Raw genomic sequence first — 18,399 nt, forward strand, 5'->3', positions numbered from 1 at the left:
GGAGAACACCAAGGTGAGCGATGACCTGGAGGGGGGGGGGGGGCACATGTGTTCATGAGGTCATCGCCGTTCTCATGTAAACTGACATAGACAGTGTTAGAGGTTTTAATTCAAATACTTTAGGCGTATTCAATAGGATTTGACATTGTGTAACTTGTGTTTTACAATGTTATACAATGTTCTATCTGCATAACTCATTGGAGTGGGTTGTGTGATCCATATCTCAGAGTGTACTTACTGAGTGGGTAGAGTTCTATCTTGAATGTGGAGGTGGGACAATGTCAATCTTTTATTTCCTTTGGCATTGTGTAACATCAGACATATCAACAACCTACATTCTATCATCCTTTGGTTGTACAAAAATAAATAAATATATATACTAAAACATTTCTCATATTTGAGAAGGTTGAGACCCAAAATCTGGATTGGCTAAAATCATACTGAAACATTCCTCTCCGAGTTCAATGTAGCTTATGTCATCATCGGACTGGAGATCAGCCCTAATCAGAGAAATGAAGCGTGAAAGAGTGTCACTTGAATCATTAATCATATATTAAGACACACACACACATACACGCACGCACACACACACACACACACACACACACACACACACGCACACGCACACACGCACACACACACGCACACACACACACACACACACACACACACACACACACCTGCTGACCAGATGATTTCACATCACCAGCACCTTCCAACATTGCCTCACTCTAAGAAAGTGAGCAGGGCCATTTCCTCATCATGTCTGGATCTCCTTAGTAAAAACTACAGTAAAAACGTCCAGTCCACGGTGTAGACAGCCAGCTGGCAGTGTACAGACCTTTTAGAAGTGTAATCTTTAACCAGACAGTGCTTCTGGAGAGCTGAGAGGATCTCCGGCACAGGAAGTCACTCAGGATGCCAATGAGAGACTGATTACCCACTTTTCGGAGTTGGAACTGGGAGAACAGCAGACACCAATGATGGAGAGGCAGATTGTGAAAATGACTCAAGTTCTTTCACCGTTTCTAGGCTACCCTCATCAAAGAGCTTCCCAGTTTGGAGCTCATGGTGAGGCGGTTCGAATCTGGACTGCACAATGCTTGAGGAAAGAATACGTACGAGCCATGAAATGCATAACAACGGGTGACTTGTACTAAAATGTACTGTGTTCCACTGTTTTGTGGATTAAGCCATTTCTGAAATTCATTCGTAAAAAAATTGAGGCCTGAAACACTGAAAGTGACTGAGGTGTTATAACCTCTCCCTTTAAGAGTAAACTTTGTTGTTTACTCAAATGCTCAAATCTGTTAGGCCTACTATGATACAACTGGTGTGAATCCTATGATGGATGACTATCATAGCAATAGTTGTGGGGTGGCAAAACATCCTGCTGATAGATTTTTCTAACCCCTCATATGGAATAAGATCTTACCACCGAATGAACCCTGAAACTTGAAAAGAAATCCGCAACACGCTCTGATCGTTTAATCGTTTAACTCGGTCCCTACACATAATCCAATGTTAGATTCAACGGGACACGCTGAATTGTAGTGTAATAACTAGGGTATTTGTATGAACTACGTTCTTAGGAAAGGGGAATGTGGGCGGCGCGATGGTACACACATTTTGGTACAGATATTACAGTACTTACGGCAGTCAAATTGTGCGCTCTGGCTCAGTTTTCATTCTGCGGCTGTCGCATGCAGGTGGAATCTGCGTCTGGACGCCTGCGTGCAGCTTGCTGCAGCAAAGTCGAGGGATAGACGAACCAATTGATGATTTTATCAGAAGGACGTGAAAATAACATTCGGTACGCCTGTGAATAATTCCATGGACCGCATTATAGGTGCATCGCGCACGCTGGCCAATGAAAACACTATGAGAAATGTGAACATACGAGTCTCCTGACCGGATCAGAACATTTCGTGGCTACCAACTTTAAAACACCGATTTGCATAATATTCAGCGATTGTACTGAAACTGGGGCTGTGTTTTGACCTACCATGTAAAGGATGCCTTTGCCAAAGGACAGTGGATTTCTATTAGGAGATAATTTTTTTTGAATATCTACACGATTAGTAGCTCCATGGTAGCCAGTATTTTTTTTAAATCAATGCACAACTCGATTTGATTTAAGTCCTGTAGGATGCCAGACGTTGCAAAAAGAGGTTGCTTTTGCCACTTCACAAACAAGGATTTCCAAGAAACAGAAAGGACATAGTGCGCCGTTGACTCATCAAAACGCGGACCACTATGGATGAAGGCACAGCCAGCGAGTCTATTCCAGATTTGAAAGACATAGAAGTCAAAATTGGACGGAAGACTCCGGAGGGCTTACTGAAGTGGATGCGGGAAGAAGCATCCTTGCACCGCGGAGATGCCAAGTTAAATTCACACGAGCCCAAAGACAGTGACACAGGAAGAAAGAGTCTGGATGAAAAGATAAGGAAATTAAAAGTCGACATGGTAAGAATAGAATAGTCTTTCTCACTTTCTCCCTGTGATTTGTGCGCCCGGTAGGCTGTAGATCTTGGATGGTCAATGTAGTCTATACTCCCACCTCCCAACTCACTTTAAGAGGTACTATTGTTAACGTTTCTTCATCAGGAACAGTACGCCTAGTGCTCTTGGTTTACTGCACCTTTAGTCTAATCCAGAGACAAGGCCTACAACAATCAATAATTTAACATGCGCCTCCATGCCATCAGCGGCAGGTGGGTGCTATTAAAGGATAACGTGGCCGTAGGCAACACCCTGAAAAGCACACATACATTGCAGTTGTCTAATTAGTGCTTTCCTTTTTTGTGTCGATTGATAGTTCTTTGTTGTATAGTAATTTGTGTCAACAGGTATAGTCCACTCAGAGGCAAGAGCATACGGGTGGAGAGTCTATCGGCCAATAATTAGACATAGGCTCAGATAAATCCATTAGTGCGAGTCAAAAGCTAGTTTTTCAGAAAAGGCATGCATTACTGTTTTACAATGCGCAGTGAATCATCCGTAATCCATAAACAACAGCACTACATCAGTGACGCTCCTAGGCTGTTGTTTTTGTTCCCCCTTGTGCGTAGGCCTACCCTATACATTCCAGGCGCTTGCGCAGTGTCGTGTCAATTTAGTTGTACAATGTGAAGATTTGTGTAAAGGTCTGTCCATTACCTGAATTTATTGCACAATATGGAGGCGTAAGACCGCGGCCCAAAGAACATAAAAGTTAATCATCTCTTGCAGTTCAAAACAGATGTCCACAAGTCTGAAGAAAAGCAAGACATGCACCCCCCCACAGGTCTGAAGAAAAGGATTTCCAAACTAGATTAAATAGATGTTTTAATAGACAATGCTGAGTCGGAATGAGAGAGGACTTGGTGAAAGGGAATACAGTATCTCTGGAGGCCCAGTTTGACTAAATGGCTGGCTGATTTGTTAGCCGCCTTCCTCATATATCAGCCTTACTGGGATGGGAGGATGCATGGGGAGAAAGTGATTAAGAGCTCCCTCTTAGGCAGAGAGAGGCTGCCAACGCAATGCAGAACTGGCCTCTCTCGGCCATATATTTCATCCTCATTGAGTGGCGCTGCCCAGGAGTCACTACCGGACATTGCAATCTCATCAGATTCCCGCGTACACACAACGGCACACTGTGCTTGTGCGCGTGCGCACACACACACACACCATAACTGGTAGAGGTGTCCTTTGTTTCAGTGTTTCACCTTTGATCCTTCCTGCTGATTGGCCAGACATACTGTAGGTGCATGCATACCCAGTGTGGGAACGCACATGTTCACACACACACGCACATACAGATACTCTCGTTCACACAGACAGAATCCTTTTCTCAGCTTCACTCATTGCCTACACTCATTATAGCTGAGCTATGAACTCACCTCCTACTGTGTGTGTGAGAGAGAGAGAGAGATAGGTAGAGAGAGAGAGAGAGAGAGAGAGAGAGAGAGAGAGAGAGAGAGAGAGAGAGAGAGAGAGAGAGAGAGAGAGGGAGGGAGAGAGAGAGAGAGAGAGAGAGAGAGAGAGAGAGAGAGAGAGAGAGAGAGAGAGAGAGAGAGAGAGGGAGAGAGAGAGCGTGGGAGACCCTATCTGAAGAGATAACACTGAAGCATCTGTCTGGTTGAGTTCACAGTGAGGCTGGCAGGGGTATCTAGACAACCGTGTAATACTCTCTTTCCATTCTAGAGTTAGAATTTGTTTAGAATAGTTTTCTTCGAGACATGATCTATAATGTTCTTTTCAATTTGCAGAAATCTATACAAACATCCCATGACCAAAATAATGCTTGATGACTGGTAGTCTTTAGTTCAATCTTCTGAGTCTCAGACATCTGGCATTTCTTGTCCCAGATACAGCTACTCAGCCTCATCAGACTAGACCACAAAACACTGCAAGCTTGAAACAACTCACTCCCGATCAAGAATGTGAATGCTGTCTCAGTGCTACCCACTACCAGTTTACCAGATGTGAAATAGCAGACATTTCTTCATGGTTCTAAACAGCTAAATTGAGTTATTCTCCAGTCTCCACACTCCACAAAGACAGACAGCCTGCTCTCTCTGTTCCCCGATATTGAGTTAGACACACACACACACGCAATCATGCATTTATCAGACGACTGGCTGTTTGGCTCGGGTCTTGAACTCCACTCGATGGAAATGAACACAGCCCTCCTCACCACCTGTATGTATCTTATCAAAGAGACAGGTCATCAGTGCAGTTCAGTGGATGACTCACCCTGCCTCGCTCTCACCAGTGCCCAGATGGAAGTCACAGGGGAAAGAGTGCGGACAGATGGAGGTGGAAAAGGGTTTTGGAGGAAAAGTCTGTCCTTCCTAGGGCTCTTTCTACCTCTCTCTGTCTCTCTCTCTCTGTCTTATTCACTGTGCATTCCATTATCTCTAGCGGTCTTTCTCTGTCTCCTTTACGCACAAGAAAGAGAGAACGAGAACGAGATCGAAATAGTTTGACAGTGCAGACAGATGGGACCAGAGGGAATAGCCACCGGTCTTAAAAAGCGATTGAACCGCGAGCGAGACGGGGTCGGCGGGGGAGACAGCGATAGATGAAACGTTGACAGAAAGACACGTCGGATACCCATTGGGATAGACAGATGGGTGAAGACTACGAGGGCTAAAGTCGTCTTTAGACACCTTCGCTTTCCAGGAAACTGTAGGCGACGGCCAATTGTCAGTTGCTACTGAGGCACGGGATGGTGGGACATGACAGTATGCAGACAGATGGCACGGAGGGAGAGCTGTGGAGGGAGATCAACCTTCAGCTCTATTGGGGAAAGGGGAGAGAGAGAGGGGCTGTTCACGGACATGGTCCTCCACTGTGGGCAGAGGGGCACCGTCTGGATGGGGAAGGACACAGGGACAGACACGGTGAAAGAGGGAGACATCATGTTGCTGGTGGGGGTGTGCATGTCTGTGTCGTGTGTGTGTGTGTGTGTGTGTTTGAGCAGGGTTGTGTGAGTACGACCTTGTTTTCTGTCGTACTGCAGGGTTGCACCAGTGTGGTCGCGGAGGCCGTTAGCAGTGTGACATCATTTGACATTGTGAGAATAGTCTCAGTGTGACATCATTTGACATTGTGAGAATAGTCTCAGTGTGACATCATTTGACATTGTGAGAATAGTCTCAGTGTGACATCATTTGACATTGTGAGAATAGTCTCAGTGTGACATCATTTGACATTGTGAGAATAGTCTCAGTGTGACATCATTTGTCTGGGGCTCGCTAGTGTGGGCATCAGCTCTCACACTAATCTAAACACACTGACTTTAACATGTGTGTGTGGGCTCTGCACTACTAAACATGAATATATCGCCTTCGGTATGATAGTGAAATGTGTTTGTGGCTACCATGCAAGGCACCGAAAGAGTTGATTTCAGCATGATGAAATTGCAAACATGACACCAACGTTCCTCCTTAGTTAGATGTGATGAAACAACTTTCAGCTCGTTCTTGGCGTCGTCAACGTGACAGCACAGCCCTCTCGATGTGCTTGAAGTGCTGACGTTCTCAGAAATCGAATTGAGACATCTGTTCTATTCTTAGGGCCAGAACGTGGCTGTGTATTCTGCGTGTCCTGTGTGTTTCTTTGTGAACATAGCGTGGCGGGAGTGATGGCGGAGAGAAGGAGGACGAGCTCTCCAGAAATCCTGGGGATTGGCCAGGAGGTGCCTGGCCTGACGCCTGAGACGGAAAACTGGGGGATCTCTTTTGGCCGTGAAAAAAAACGTCTTCCATCCTTTGGCCAGCATTTCCGCCCCCCCCCCCCCCCCCCCTCATCCTGTCCACTCCAAACCTGCTAGACAGGTAGACAGACAGAGGGACATTAAGACAGACAGCAGGACACCACGTGTGCTCGCCACATAAACAAATATGGCGGGAAAAGACAGTTTGCCCGCATTGGCCATAATTCTTAATGCTGTCTGTACATACACACTGTAGATAGAAGAAGCAAATTGCATGAGTAGGGCACATTTTCTTGAGAACGTGTCCTGGCTTTTGGCTAAGGAAGACATGCTGTATGTAGACATGCAGAGATCAGCATCGAGGCGGGTTAAGCGCACCACCTCGTCAGCATGTGCCACCTCAGCGTCGGGCAAATTTACTACCATGCTCATTAGTCTCTTAGCTCCTAGACACGCTGCCAGCCCAAGCCTCAACCCAGCCCAGCCCCCACCCGAACCAGACCACAAAAGTGTCTGCATGCCAAGACGCTATCGAAAGAGCACAGAAATAAAACAGCTTTCCTGAATTGTATCCCGCGTCAACCCTTTCAAAGTAACATTCTCTGCGGTTAGCTGGTCTTGTATGTCGTGAGTCTAAATTGTTTCCTCACGTTGAAGGAGGAGAGGGTGCGATCTGTCGTGTTTTTCCTCCGCCAATCTAACAGGTTAACTCCTCTTGTTGACCTTGCTGGTCTTTTGTCTGGTCATCTGTAAAACTCGTAGCCTGTGCGTAAATATTGCAGTTAGGGGGAGGGGGAGGGAGCCTGTATAATTTGACTTTGGCATCAGCAGATCTCCTGCACCTGAATTACCAGGGAGAGGGGTTCCCACCCACCTCCCCACCACACACACACACACACACACACACACACACACACACACACACACACACACACCAACTGTGCTGAGAAAGCTCTGACTTTCAGCCTCATCTCCATGTTCCGGATGGTCTGTGTTTCCTGGGCCTTGCTCCCCTCTGGGCCAGGCTGAGCTGGCAGTGTGCAGAGGTGCATACACAGGGTACGCTTAGAATGGAGGAGGGCCAAAGCCCGTTGAAAGGCCAGCGGTACTGCAGCGTTCAACCGATTGTTTTTGTTTTCCTGCTTGGAGTGTAGTTCACTCAAAGGACGCTCAATCGGCTGGCGTGAATCAGATTGGAGAAATGTGTTTTGTTTCTTCTTAGCATGGCCGGATACACGTTGTTTGTCTGTTCCACGCACAATAGCACAGTTTGCAGGCTTTGCGGCTCCTTGTATTCACTGTCAAATGGTTCTCCATTTATACAGACCCTATTTGTATTTTTTTTCAGAATAATCTTTGCCATAATGATGGTGACTAAGAAGGATGCCTGATCGATACAATAAGATCTATTGCCGTAACAGACCTAGTAACAGGCCCGAAGGCCCAAACACTTATTATATGCAGTGGCTATGAGATAAGTAGACTGGTGTGATGGATTCATCAATAGGTTACCCTCCAGTGATGTATTGATTTGACTTACGGGACCATGGATGCTAGGGGAAATAGTAGAGGTACACAAAGACTGCCAAAGGGCAAAGGGCAAAGAACCTTACATTAACGGTGTGTATTGATCCTGAAATCCGTGAATACAGATTGGAGTGAATGAGGTGCTTTAAGTGTGTGCTGTGGCTAGAGTCTCTCTGCTAGGCCTGGGCCATGTCCAGACAACACAGTATACTTTGCGGTGACAGGCACTGGACCATCTGCAGAGGGAGATGGATGTTGTCAAGCCAAGCCATTAATCTCAAGACCATGCACTACATTACTTCCTGGCCCTACTCACCAGGGCAGACCTTTGCTAATGTGTTCTGGGGTTGTTTCCATGGTCGCAGTGATGTTGTGTGTTTTTTTCCACTCCCCAACTAGAGTTTTCAACCTCCTTCAACACATGGTAATATCCAGGGGTTCATTTTTAACTTGGATTTTTACCAACTTTTACTTCTGTTCCATGAGTTCACGATGGACTGCTTTTGGACTTTTATCTGTGAAGAACGAAACTAAACCATTTTCCTTCCCTCTTCTGCTGCACTCCTCTTCCTTCCGCTCGCTTCCCTGGAATCCATCCCTGCCCCTCCCCTTCCCACTCTCTCCTCCCCTGCCCCTCCCCTTCCCCCTCTCTCCTCCCCTGCCCCTCCCCTTCCCCCTCTCTCCACCCCTGCCCCTCCCCTTCCCCCTCTCTCCTCCTCTGTTCCCTCCTCCTTCTCTCCAGGCTCACCTGCGCTCGGTGGACGTGAAGATCCTGCAGCAGCTGCTGGCGGTCCACGAGGGCATCGAGGCGGTCAAGTGGCTCCTGGAGGAACGCAGCACCCTGACCAGCCGCTGCAGCAGCCTGACCAGCAGCCAGTACAGCCTGGGCGAGGGGCCCGACACCTCCTGGAGGGGCAGCTGGAGCAGCCTGCAGGACCCCAACGACAAGCTGGACAACATCTCCATCGGCAGCTACCTGGACACGCTGGCCGACGACATGGACGAGTACTGCCCCTCGAGCTCCGAGTCGGTGCTCTGCTCCAACACCCTGGCCTCTGAGACGATCAGCCGGACCACGGGAGGGGCCGGGGGTAAGGTTGGAGCAGGGGCCGGGGCTGGGAGTGTGGGTAAGGTTGGACCTGGGGCTGGGGGTAAGGTTGGAGCTGGGGCTGGGGTTAAGGCTGGAGCTGGAGCTGGGGCTGGGGGTAAGGTTGGAGCTGGGGCTGGGGCTGGGGCTAAAGTTGCAGCAGAGTCTGGAGCTGGGGCTAAGGTTGGACAAGAAACAAGGGCAGGTACTGGGGAAAACCCTGGGACTGTTAGTGCTTCGAGAGCAAGTACTAGTTCTAGTGCCGGTACAGGACCGGTAGCTGGTACCAATTCTGGAACTGGAAGAATCTCAGCAAAGGGGGCAGGACGTGGCTCTCCCCAAGTCGAGTCAAAACCCCCCAAAGACGCATCTCCCGTTTGGACTAAGGCCACGGAGGCTGTCAAAAGAAACCCTATCACCAAGGACACCGGGCAGAAGCAGCCTGGGAAGAGCAACGGGGTGATGGAGAGGGCCTCCAGGCCAGCAGGGGGTCCCGGCACAGCCCGGACCTGCCTGGCAGACCGGCTGGGGAACAGCCAGAGCCCCAAACTCAAACCCTACAAGAACGGCAAGGTAGACCTGGAAGGCTGCAAGATGAACGGCAAAATGCACCTGGAGTACGACGCGCACTGGCGATGGGTCCAGTCGCAGGATGACGTGACATTTCTGTGAGAGCGATGGTTGACCCCCTGACCCCTTCTACACTCGAGGGGGGAAGCTGATGGCTCTTAAAGATGGACGACGGCCTTTGTGATTTACCACAGGGAAAGACAGGAGGTGTGACTGAGCAAGAATACAATATTTCTGTTCACTCCTGTGAATGCACTTACAAACGTACAAAACAATGATGTCAGTATTAGGGGTAAAGCACATGGACGGTACTTTTATCATTTATATTTTAATTCATTTCGAATAATTTGCCCTGCTTCTATGCATTTGAAAAAACTCTATAGCAGAGAAAATTGGAAGAATCCAAATCTGTTTCAATCATTTTTGTAGCCCCTAGCTAGCTTACTATGACCAAAGTTATCCCTATCCACCCCACTGATTAGCTTCAAGTCAAATACTGTATGTTAAATAATGTATGCTAAAATAGATCTGAAACATGGAATATATAAAAAAAGTATCTGACACTATATCTATTTGTATCTGGGGTAGAGAGCAAACCGCCAGATAGCTACTTTGTGTTGTTTAGATTCAGCACGGCGTCACACCATAACATAGGCAGAGCATGGAGTTCTTTCATTTAGAATGGACCCACCATCCACCCACTGTTCCTCACCTGTGTCATTATGGAGTTGACGCCTACAGTACTTAATCTTAACCTTAACTCAATATGTATATCATATGAACTGTGGCACTGTTGCTCTGTACACCAGGTGTTAGCGGGAGAGATTGTTGAAAACTCAAAATGATGGCTGAATGCTATTGTTGTTTTTGGATTATGGCAGTATGTTTCATTTGGAGAGCAGTCGTAGAGGCTGGTGTAACCCTAAACTAAATGTGCTTGTTTTTCCTCTGCCGAGATGACTGCACTGTTGTTATGATAATCTTGATTCTAGTGGAGTTTTTCTTGTGGCCTTTTCCAAATCCTCTGCTTGTGTCTTTATTGGACAGAGTTTTCTCTTGACTGCTGACTATGGGAATTGATGGTTTGGCAGGGGAAATATTGCATGTCATGTGCTGACAACTTTATTAGCTGAATCATGAAAAATGTGTGAAAAGCTTAATACGATCTTCAGAGAGAAAAAAAAGCGATATCACTGAGCCCTTTTGTGCTCTGTACAGTCTCTTTTCACACAATACTGCCACAACTGAAAAGCTAATAAGGTCCACACTTAAAGGCTGAGGTTGCCACGACTACTGACAGCAGTGGAGAGAGACAGATTGGCCAAGTGTGTGTGTTTGTGTATGTGTGTGTGTGTATGCCTGGCTGTGCACAGCTGGTTTGTCAGATTCGGGGGGTGGGGGGGTGGGGGTGGGGTCTCAGGGGGGTACAGTTAAGCAGAGCTTCTCCTGATCATTCATCATTCTGAGATTTGCCCATCTCAGTGTCCCTCCCATTGGTCAACGGTATGTGGGAACAGTATTCGATGCGTGAGGAAAACAAACAGTATGTGCACTTGCAATCTTCACACCCAGTCATTCAAGAAGTATATACCGTACTTCTTCTACATATGCATTACATGCACCCCTTTCCTTGTCAACTAAACTATCAGGTGGTAAGCTCATTTTTCAGATCAGGTCAGGAGAATAATAATAGTATTATTTTGAGTTTGGACTTTCCCCAGGCTTATAGTCTCGGTTCTCCTCTTTTAGCTTGTCCGTGCGCTGCTGAGCCCTGCTATCATTAGTTTCTTAATGGGTTTCAGATGAGTTCTCACTTCAGCCTCCCCGCCTCCTCCACCTCCTCCCTTTTCCCTGCAGTCTTTGGTCTCCTCCTCCCCCCCCCCCCCCCGCTCCTCCTTTACTTGCTAAACTGCGCCGTGGCACTTTTCCTCCAACACTTCCTCATTTTCGCCTCCCGTTTTCCACCACCACGATGACACGCTGGAAAAAGCACTTCCAGCGCCAGCGCACACAAACAAACTGTATTTTAAGAGTGGCACAGAGGGAACAATGCTCATGGAATAGTCTTGGGAAAGAAGGCAGAAGGGTTTCAGAATGTTCAGTCCGAGTGACCCGTGACTGCAACATGGAGATCTTTCCCCATCCCTTGTTCTGGTTGTGCTTGGCTCACCATGGTGAGCGTCAGAATGTGCATGCCAGTGAATGAAATAAAGACCTTTTTGCGGTTTAGAGGAATGTTCCGTGATGTCCAGTGCAGCCATGTTGTCATGTAAAGCTTCATTTCTTTTCTATCCCAGATGCGTTGGCTGGCAATAAGACAGGCCAAAGAGTGTGTTGTGTTACCTATGTACTCTGTGTAGTTTTCCGTCCAAATTAGCATATTTAGAAGAGACTTTACACACATTCTGGAAGGGATCATTGTCCTTAACAAGGGAGAGCTTCAACTCTCAAACGGAGTCAACGACACACTAAACGTTGCTGACTGAGATACAATTGAACAAATCAATGTACAGTAGCCTGTATGCTCCTTTCTGGACAAGGAGAGGGAGGCTGACAAATGATCACTCACATTGCGCTTGAAGTCGCTGTGCAAATGCAATGGCAAAACCTAATCCAAGGGTTCAACATACTGTAGGGTTTGGCTGGGATGCAGGTACTCCACTTGTATCATCTATTCTGGGCACCAGGCAAACACAGAAATAATTGCAGAGTAACCAATATCCAGTCAGTTACCATGGTAATGGCCTCGACAATGTTTCCAACTGGCAGTAAAATAGAGAAGCAATATAGAGCAAGAACATTGTAAACTGCTCACATCCTTTGAGCTATTAGAACATGGTTAAGACTACCGTCCTTAATGCTCAGTAATTACACTTGTTTACACATCAGTCTTTAAGGTAAGGAAATACATCTGGTCATCCAAACTATACCGTAGGATAATAGAGCATTGCTAGGTCACAATGTCATGCTATTGGGGCAGATTAACCTGAGCATATCCTCATTTTCCCACTGTGTGGTTGTCAAGATTACAGAGCAAGTTCCCCTGTTACAGCCATCTGAGGTATCACAAAGAAGCTTTCGGCCTCTCTTGTCTAATGCTGGGGCCGCGTTGAAGTGGTTCGGGAGACTGGCTAATTGGGTGTTCCGGCCTTTGAGAGGTTGAAATCGGGGTGTAGTAGAAGGAGGCACACGGCGACAAGTTGAATGAGGCGTCTGCTTCCAGCTTCCTGCTGTTTCCCCTGCGTTTTGGCGGGCGTTGGGCATACAGGGGTCGCCAAGCACCTGACAGCTCAGGAAAGAATGGCGCCTTTTAAACGCTAGGTTTTCCCTTTATTTTCCACCGTGACTTTAACTTTGTTTTGTTCTTATTCCAATTCCCTGTTCAAAGAGATGGAAGTGCAGAGCAACAGGACCCCACTGTGTGGACACTGTGGTCCGAACTGGCCCCCAACTAAACTTGATCCACAGTGAGCAGGAAGGACTGGAAGACAAGCCACTGAGACTGACTGAAATGCACTGGACCAGTTCACACAGTTTGCTTGTATGAGTGAAACATTTCCTCATGGCATTGTTTATTGTTTCAAATGCAATATTTTGCCAAGAAAAGTCTTTATTGTTTTGTTTTGAATGCATAGATGTACGTCTAAAGATTGATATTTGCATTGATGTTCATAATTGTATGCAATATGCAAATGTGCAAGCTTCTTGAACAGATGATTAAAGCTATTTTAAATGTTACGGACGTTTTTTGGTGTTCCTTCATTCAACCCTTATATCTGAGGTAGAAGTTAAAGAATGGTCGGATTTCCCAGTTCCCAACAAACTGTCTTTGGAATACTTTGGCACTGGATCAAATATTTCCCAGCAGCGAAAGCTAAAGAGAGACCCAGCTCAGCCTCATTCAGCAGTGTAATGGTTTTAAATGGCTCCCATGCTGTTAATGGGCTGCCTCTACTATGGATTCTCTTATCGATTATTTTCACCCCCCCCCCCCCCCCCCGCCCCCTCCCACCATTCCCACCATCCCTTCTCTCCAAACCTGTAAACAGTTCTTTTAGCGCCACATATCAAGTTTCTTCTGAACCGGAAACACTCTTTGCTGAATAAACTACATTCCACAGGACTTTTAGGGGTTCACTTTTGGATCTGAGAGAGGCCAGATAAAGAAATGCTTTTAGTGGTGGTCTGTACAGTGTAAATCCAATGTACACTGTCTTCTAATGTCGACTACTCTCTTACACTGAGTTGGGAAAGGTAAACATGTAGGGTGAATGGTGTTGAGACTTCAGCAATTGAATTTAGGTTACAGTAGCAGCTTCACTAGACAGTTCAATCCCTTGAGTGGAGTTTTAAAAGCACAAACACATCCCAGAATGATCTGATAACCTCTTCGATAACAGATAAACATCTTTGCTCTTGGTCTGGACGCACGTAAATCATATTTTGACTGGATTAAGGAGGCCCTGGTGAGAGGAGGGGAAGGTGGGTGCGAGGGGAGTGGGTCATAAGATTTGGGATCCGTCCCGCATATTGTCGTTGATCCTAAGCTGGGGAAGCGATAAGCGGTTGAGTGGGGGGGGGCGGGGGTTGCGTGCTGGGCTGACACAAAGATGTGGGCGAAACCCTCCGTCAACCCCACCCCGAGGATTAGACCGAAATTGAAAAACACTGTCGCCTGAGCTCAGACTCATCCCTGAATGGCCACGGCTTGGCGTGCCACCGGCCCGTGTCCGTTCTTGGGGACATTGATCTGTAGTGTCTGGAGAGTGTCTGGAGAGTTGTGTCCCTCAACGCAGGCTACAAATGAGTCCCAAGAGGGCGTATGATTTGAGCAACCGGAAAACACATGGATTGTGTTGACGTGCGTGTGTTCGCATGGAGACACCTTGGGAGGGTGACCACAGAGCCGAGCCAGAGTGAAGGGTTGCTAGCTGACTCAGGGGCAGCACCGAGGGTGCGAGGAAGCTGTGAAAGAGCAGTGAAACAGCGGGGAGGAGAGCTGCCGACTGGGGTTAACTGCAGGACAGGCTCGGTCGGGTCGGGGGAAGGGGGGTCCACCAGAGAGACAGATCAGCAGGAGAGAGACGGAGATCCAACGAGCCCATCAGAAATGTTGGTGAACGCAAAATCAAAACCAGACCATCCTGATCATAAAGAGCCATTTGAGCAACTGTGTGTGGAAACATTGGGTGCACGCCTCACACCTCCTCACCCGGCGGACCTCCTGAGGCTTTGAAAGCCTGAATATGCTTGTACTTGGACAAACACATGCATACAAATAAATGAATGAATCCTTGGCGAATTGATCATGTTTATGGCTTTACCAGTCTTTGTACAGTGACACCAGTCCAGAGGAAATCGATCTGTTGGTTATGGAACCATATAGTACAGTTTGGTTTGTTGGATATGATTGTATCCAAATATGTGCCTTGAATCCGAAATCCCTCTTTATGTCAGGATAATAGCAGGATAATACTCTAAAGTGCACAAGGCTCTCTAAATCTGCACAGAATAACACCACAAGCCACCTTCATTATCCGTCAACATGGGGGGGGGGGGGGGGGGGGGGGGGGGGCAGACCCTGCCAGACCAAGCTAGATCAGACCAGGCAAGGGAGAACAGCTCCATGGTAACAGACTAGGCTTTGTTTTGGTTGTACTGTGGAAACCATAGCTGCATTACTCCACTCTGCCCTGAACCTCACTCTAGTGCGGCCTACCTCCCACTCCCAACACCCCCCCCCCCCCCCTCCACAACCCCCCTCACCCCAGACAAATACACTCCACTCCCAGACCACAGTCACCGAAAACCTCAGTTCTGGAATCTCAATCTTGTTTTGGGTCTGACTTTCAAACCAGCCTGCGTCACACAAATACTTAGAGCTCCAGTGTCGTCCTGTTTCTCCCTGTTTATAATTCCCGTCGTTTCCTTGCTGGTGAGGAACCTTCAGCGGGGATCTTGGAATGCCTGGCTGTCCTGGGGATGGGTTGTGAGAGTGTACATTGTTTTACCCGGAGGATGCTTGGAGCTCTGGGAAGTCGAGGGAACTGAACAAAGGGGCAGAAATAGGCCACAGCGTTCCCACAGAGTGATGCAACCAAACGTGTGTGTGGGGGCCTGTTGGGTTCCCTGAGGAGCGTTGTTGATTATAGAACGGTAACCCATTGGCACATTAGGGATCGAAACTCATCTGGTTTCGGTTAGAGTGTGTGCGGGCGTGTGTGCGTGTTTGGGGGGAGAGTGGGGGGGGGGGAGTGGGCGAAAAAGTCTCAAGGCAGTACGTGTCATCAATCACATTTTGCTGAAGATTGGATGGGATGCATCGACCCTATGGGTCCCCTGGCTGTTCTCAGAAGGAAGAGCCTCAACGTGTCCACATTTCACCTCAAGGGCGCCCATGTATGTTGGTTTTCCTGCTGAGGTCGTTTGTTTTGTCTGATCAAACAGCCCTGATGTGATGGAACGGCATCGATCTGTCTCGAAAAAAAGGCTTCATGCAACGCAGCCCCCGGACGAACTCGCTTGAAGAAAGTTGTCTTTCCTAGAGTCTCTTTGGAATCACGTAACCAGACTGATGCGGCACATGATGTAAATCATGCGAGCGATGATTGCTTTGCTGTCCTGGTTGGTCTCCAGAGGTCAAAGGAATGTCAGAGACTGCCAGTAATGTGTTAAAGGAGCAAGACACCTCATAAAGAGAAAACCCTTTGAGCTAAGCTGCTGACAGGTAGTGGGGGTCCACGCGCGCACACACACACACACACACACACACACACAGTGTCGAGAACATTCCTGTCGTCTTCTGTATTTTCTGACTCGAGTCAAGAACATTTACCTGGTCCAGAGCAGAGGACTGTTTTCACTTCTTCATCTGAGGGGGATATGTTCAAAGTGTCAGGGCAACACCCTATTGCTCTGTCCAAGTGAACGTCTAATGTGGCCCTTAATTGAGCATCTTTTGCTGAAAAGAACCCATTCAGCACTTTGTCCGTGCAATTAGCCAAAGACAAAGATGCTTTGTGACCCATGCTTTAACAAGACCTTCTTCCTAGGCCCCGTTACACTAGACATCGCTTTGCAAATACGTGACCCCCTTTCATCTGCCGCTCGTGGTCGTTTTCAAAAGCTCTCTGTTGCGAGCATGTGCGCCTCACGTTCACAACCAACCCACTTGGATCCTGTTTGTTGTCAACGGGCTCGGGTGACCTAGTTGCCTAATTCGCGATCCGACTCAAACGACAATGGAAGCGGAGTTCCCGCGATGCTCCCTCCTCTGTGTGCGTCGCCAGTCGTGTGTGTGGGTCTGTATCTCACTGTACACACCGTGTGTGTGTGTGTGTGTTTGTGTGTCTACGGTGAGTTGTTTATTGGGAACGGGTGTGGGGACGGAGAGTGATGCAAGGGAGTTCGTCGTGTAAAGAGGAGCGTGTGTCGTGGGCGGACAGGGAGCGAGGATGAGATGGAACGATGAGGTCAGGATGTGAGGAATCCCCCGTCGAACGCCTAGAGGGGTGGGCTGCAGAGAGCACCTTGTGGGAGGTAGGCACCCGGGGGGGGGGGCTTCTAGGTAATACTCTTCTTCACAGTCGTCCCAGATACCAGAAATACCTTCCTCTCCCTCCATTCCCTCGCCTGACCGCCCACCGCCATTCTCCGATCTCACTCCCCCTTTTCGAAACCTTCTCCTCTCCCTCTCCTCCCCGTGTGGAGGTTGCTCAGGCCAGACTGTGAAAACATCCACGAGGGCTGATGTCAGTCTCCCTACAAGCAGACCGTCAGGGAGGGAGGAAAGATTAGCAAGGGGCTTTACATTCCACAACCAACCGAAATCCATTCAGCCAACAGGCAGCGCATCCGAGCCAGGCAACCAAACAGAGAGTTTTTTTTCACTCTGTTTACACTGGTTTTCAAGGGAGAGGCTCCAAGGATCAGTCTTATACGGCAGGAACGGAGGATTTTCTCATTTCCTTTGCGGGGCATGTTTTCGAGTCAACTCGCCTTTCTCTGACCTCTGACCCACATGTAAGGTCTTCAGAGCCAACAGGAGTCAATGCCAGGGGCTAAACCCACACCCGCGATTGCTGCACCAGTTAATGCCTTGCGATCAATGCAGGATTTGCTATGTCAAGCTGTTAAATCTTTCCCATGAATCCCAGGAGGAGGCTAGTGCCAAGACAGGCTGTTCACATGAAAGGCCCCGTGCTTCTGGTCAATATTTCAATATATCTTATTTTCTTCAAAAACAACTGGCCTACGTGAGAGCGTTTGGTCAGGTATTGTCATGTTATCCCATTCTGGAAAATGTTAGCAAGCTCATGAGTGAAAGTCCCCCTGAAAGGTCAAAGACAACTTTTCTGCTTCAAATCAATTATCCAGGTGCATCAACCAAACGATGCATGCTTTAATGGAGGCGTCTCGTCCTCTTGTGTCATTTGACCTTGTTACATCAACAATGGAGTGTGGATAGACGGGAAAAGCCCGGTCAACTCTGACCTGTGAACTGCAACAGAGGAAAGATGTGGCCCTTCCTCCTCTTCCTCTCCATCCTCCTCTTCTTCCTCCATCATGCACTTGGGGTCATATTCGGTCACCATCATTTGATCACTTCCAGCTGCCAATATTTTTGGCATCAAAGAGAAATCCCATTGGATACCCGCCTGCTTTTTTTTTCCGGATTACTGCGATACCAAAAAGCTATTTTCCTGGAGGTGAAATGCCTTATGAGGGAATGTTTGTGCAGGCCGTGTTGTGATTCCGTAGGGGAGATTTTCCAGATGGATGGAGCCAGGCAGATAGGTGTGTGTGTGTTGGGGGTTGGTGGTGGGTGCCTCCAGGGTAAACATTGCTTTCTGGCGCTAAAAACAGGATTATCACATTATCAGTTAGATGACCAAGGTTACATTTTCGAGTTGATTTGTTCAGGTTTTAAAAATGCAATCAGCTAAAGTGATCTCTTCTCTGGACGAGGTTAACATTGCAAGGAAGTATTTCCTTTCAAGTTGTTCCT

At 47.8% G+C, this 18,399-nt stretch overlaps 1 protein-coding gene across 1 annotated transcript; it reads left to right on the plus strand.

Annotated features, from left to right (window-relative positions):
• The first annotated feature begins 1,683 nt into the window (after positions 1 to 1,683).
• Positions 1,684 to 9,929, plus strand: lurap1 (leucine rich adaptor protein 1). Its single transcript, XM_062452852.1, has 4 exons — positions 1,684 to 2,469; positions 8,478 to 8,786; positions 8,842 to 8,858; positions 9,128 to 9,929. The coding sequence occupies exons 1-4, from the start codon at positions 2,257 to 2,259 to the stop codon at positions 9,492 to 9,494; spliced, it is 906 nt and encodes a 301-aa protein (XP_062308836.1). The 5' UTR covers positions 1,684 to 2,256; the 3' UTR covers positions 9,495 to 9,929.
• The last annotated feature ends 8,470 nt before the right edge of the window (positions 9,930 to 18,399 follow it).

Source organism: Osmerus eperlanus, chromosome 26 (genome assembly GCF_963692335.1).
Source record: "Osmerus eperlanus chromosome 26, fOsmEpe2.1, whole genome shotgun sequence".
NCBI classification, from domain to species: Eukaryota; Metazoa; Chordata; class Actinopteri; order Osmeriformes; family Osmeridae; genus Osmerus; species Osmerus eperlanus.

Coding starts and splice junctions, on each gene's coding strand:
- lurap1 (XM_062452852.1), top strand. CDS start 2,257: ATGGATGAAGGCACAGCCAGCGAGTCTATTCCAGATTTGAAAGACATA. Junction 2,470..8,477: donor GGAAATTAAAAGTCGACATG/GTAAGAATAGAA, acceptor CCTTCTCTCCAG/GCTCACCTGCGCTCGGTGGA.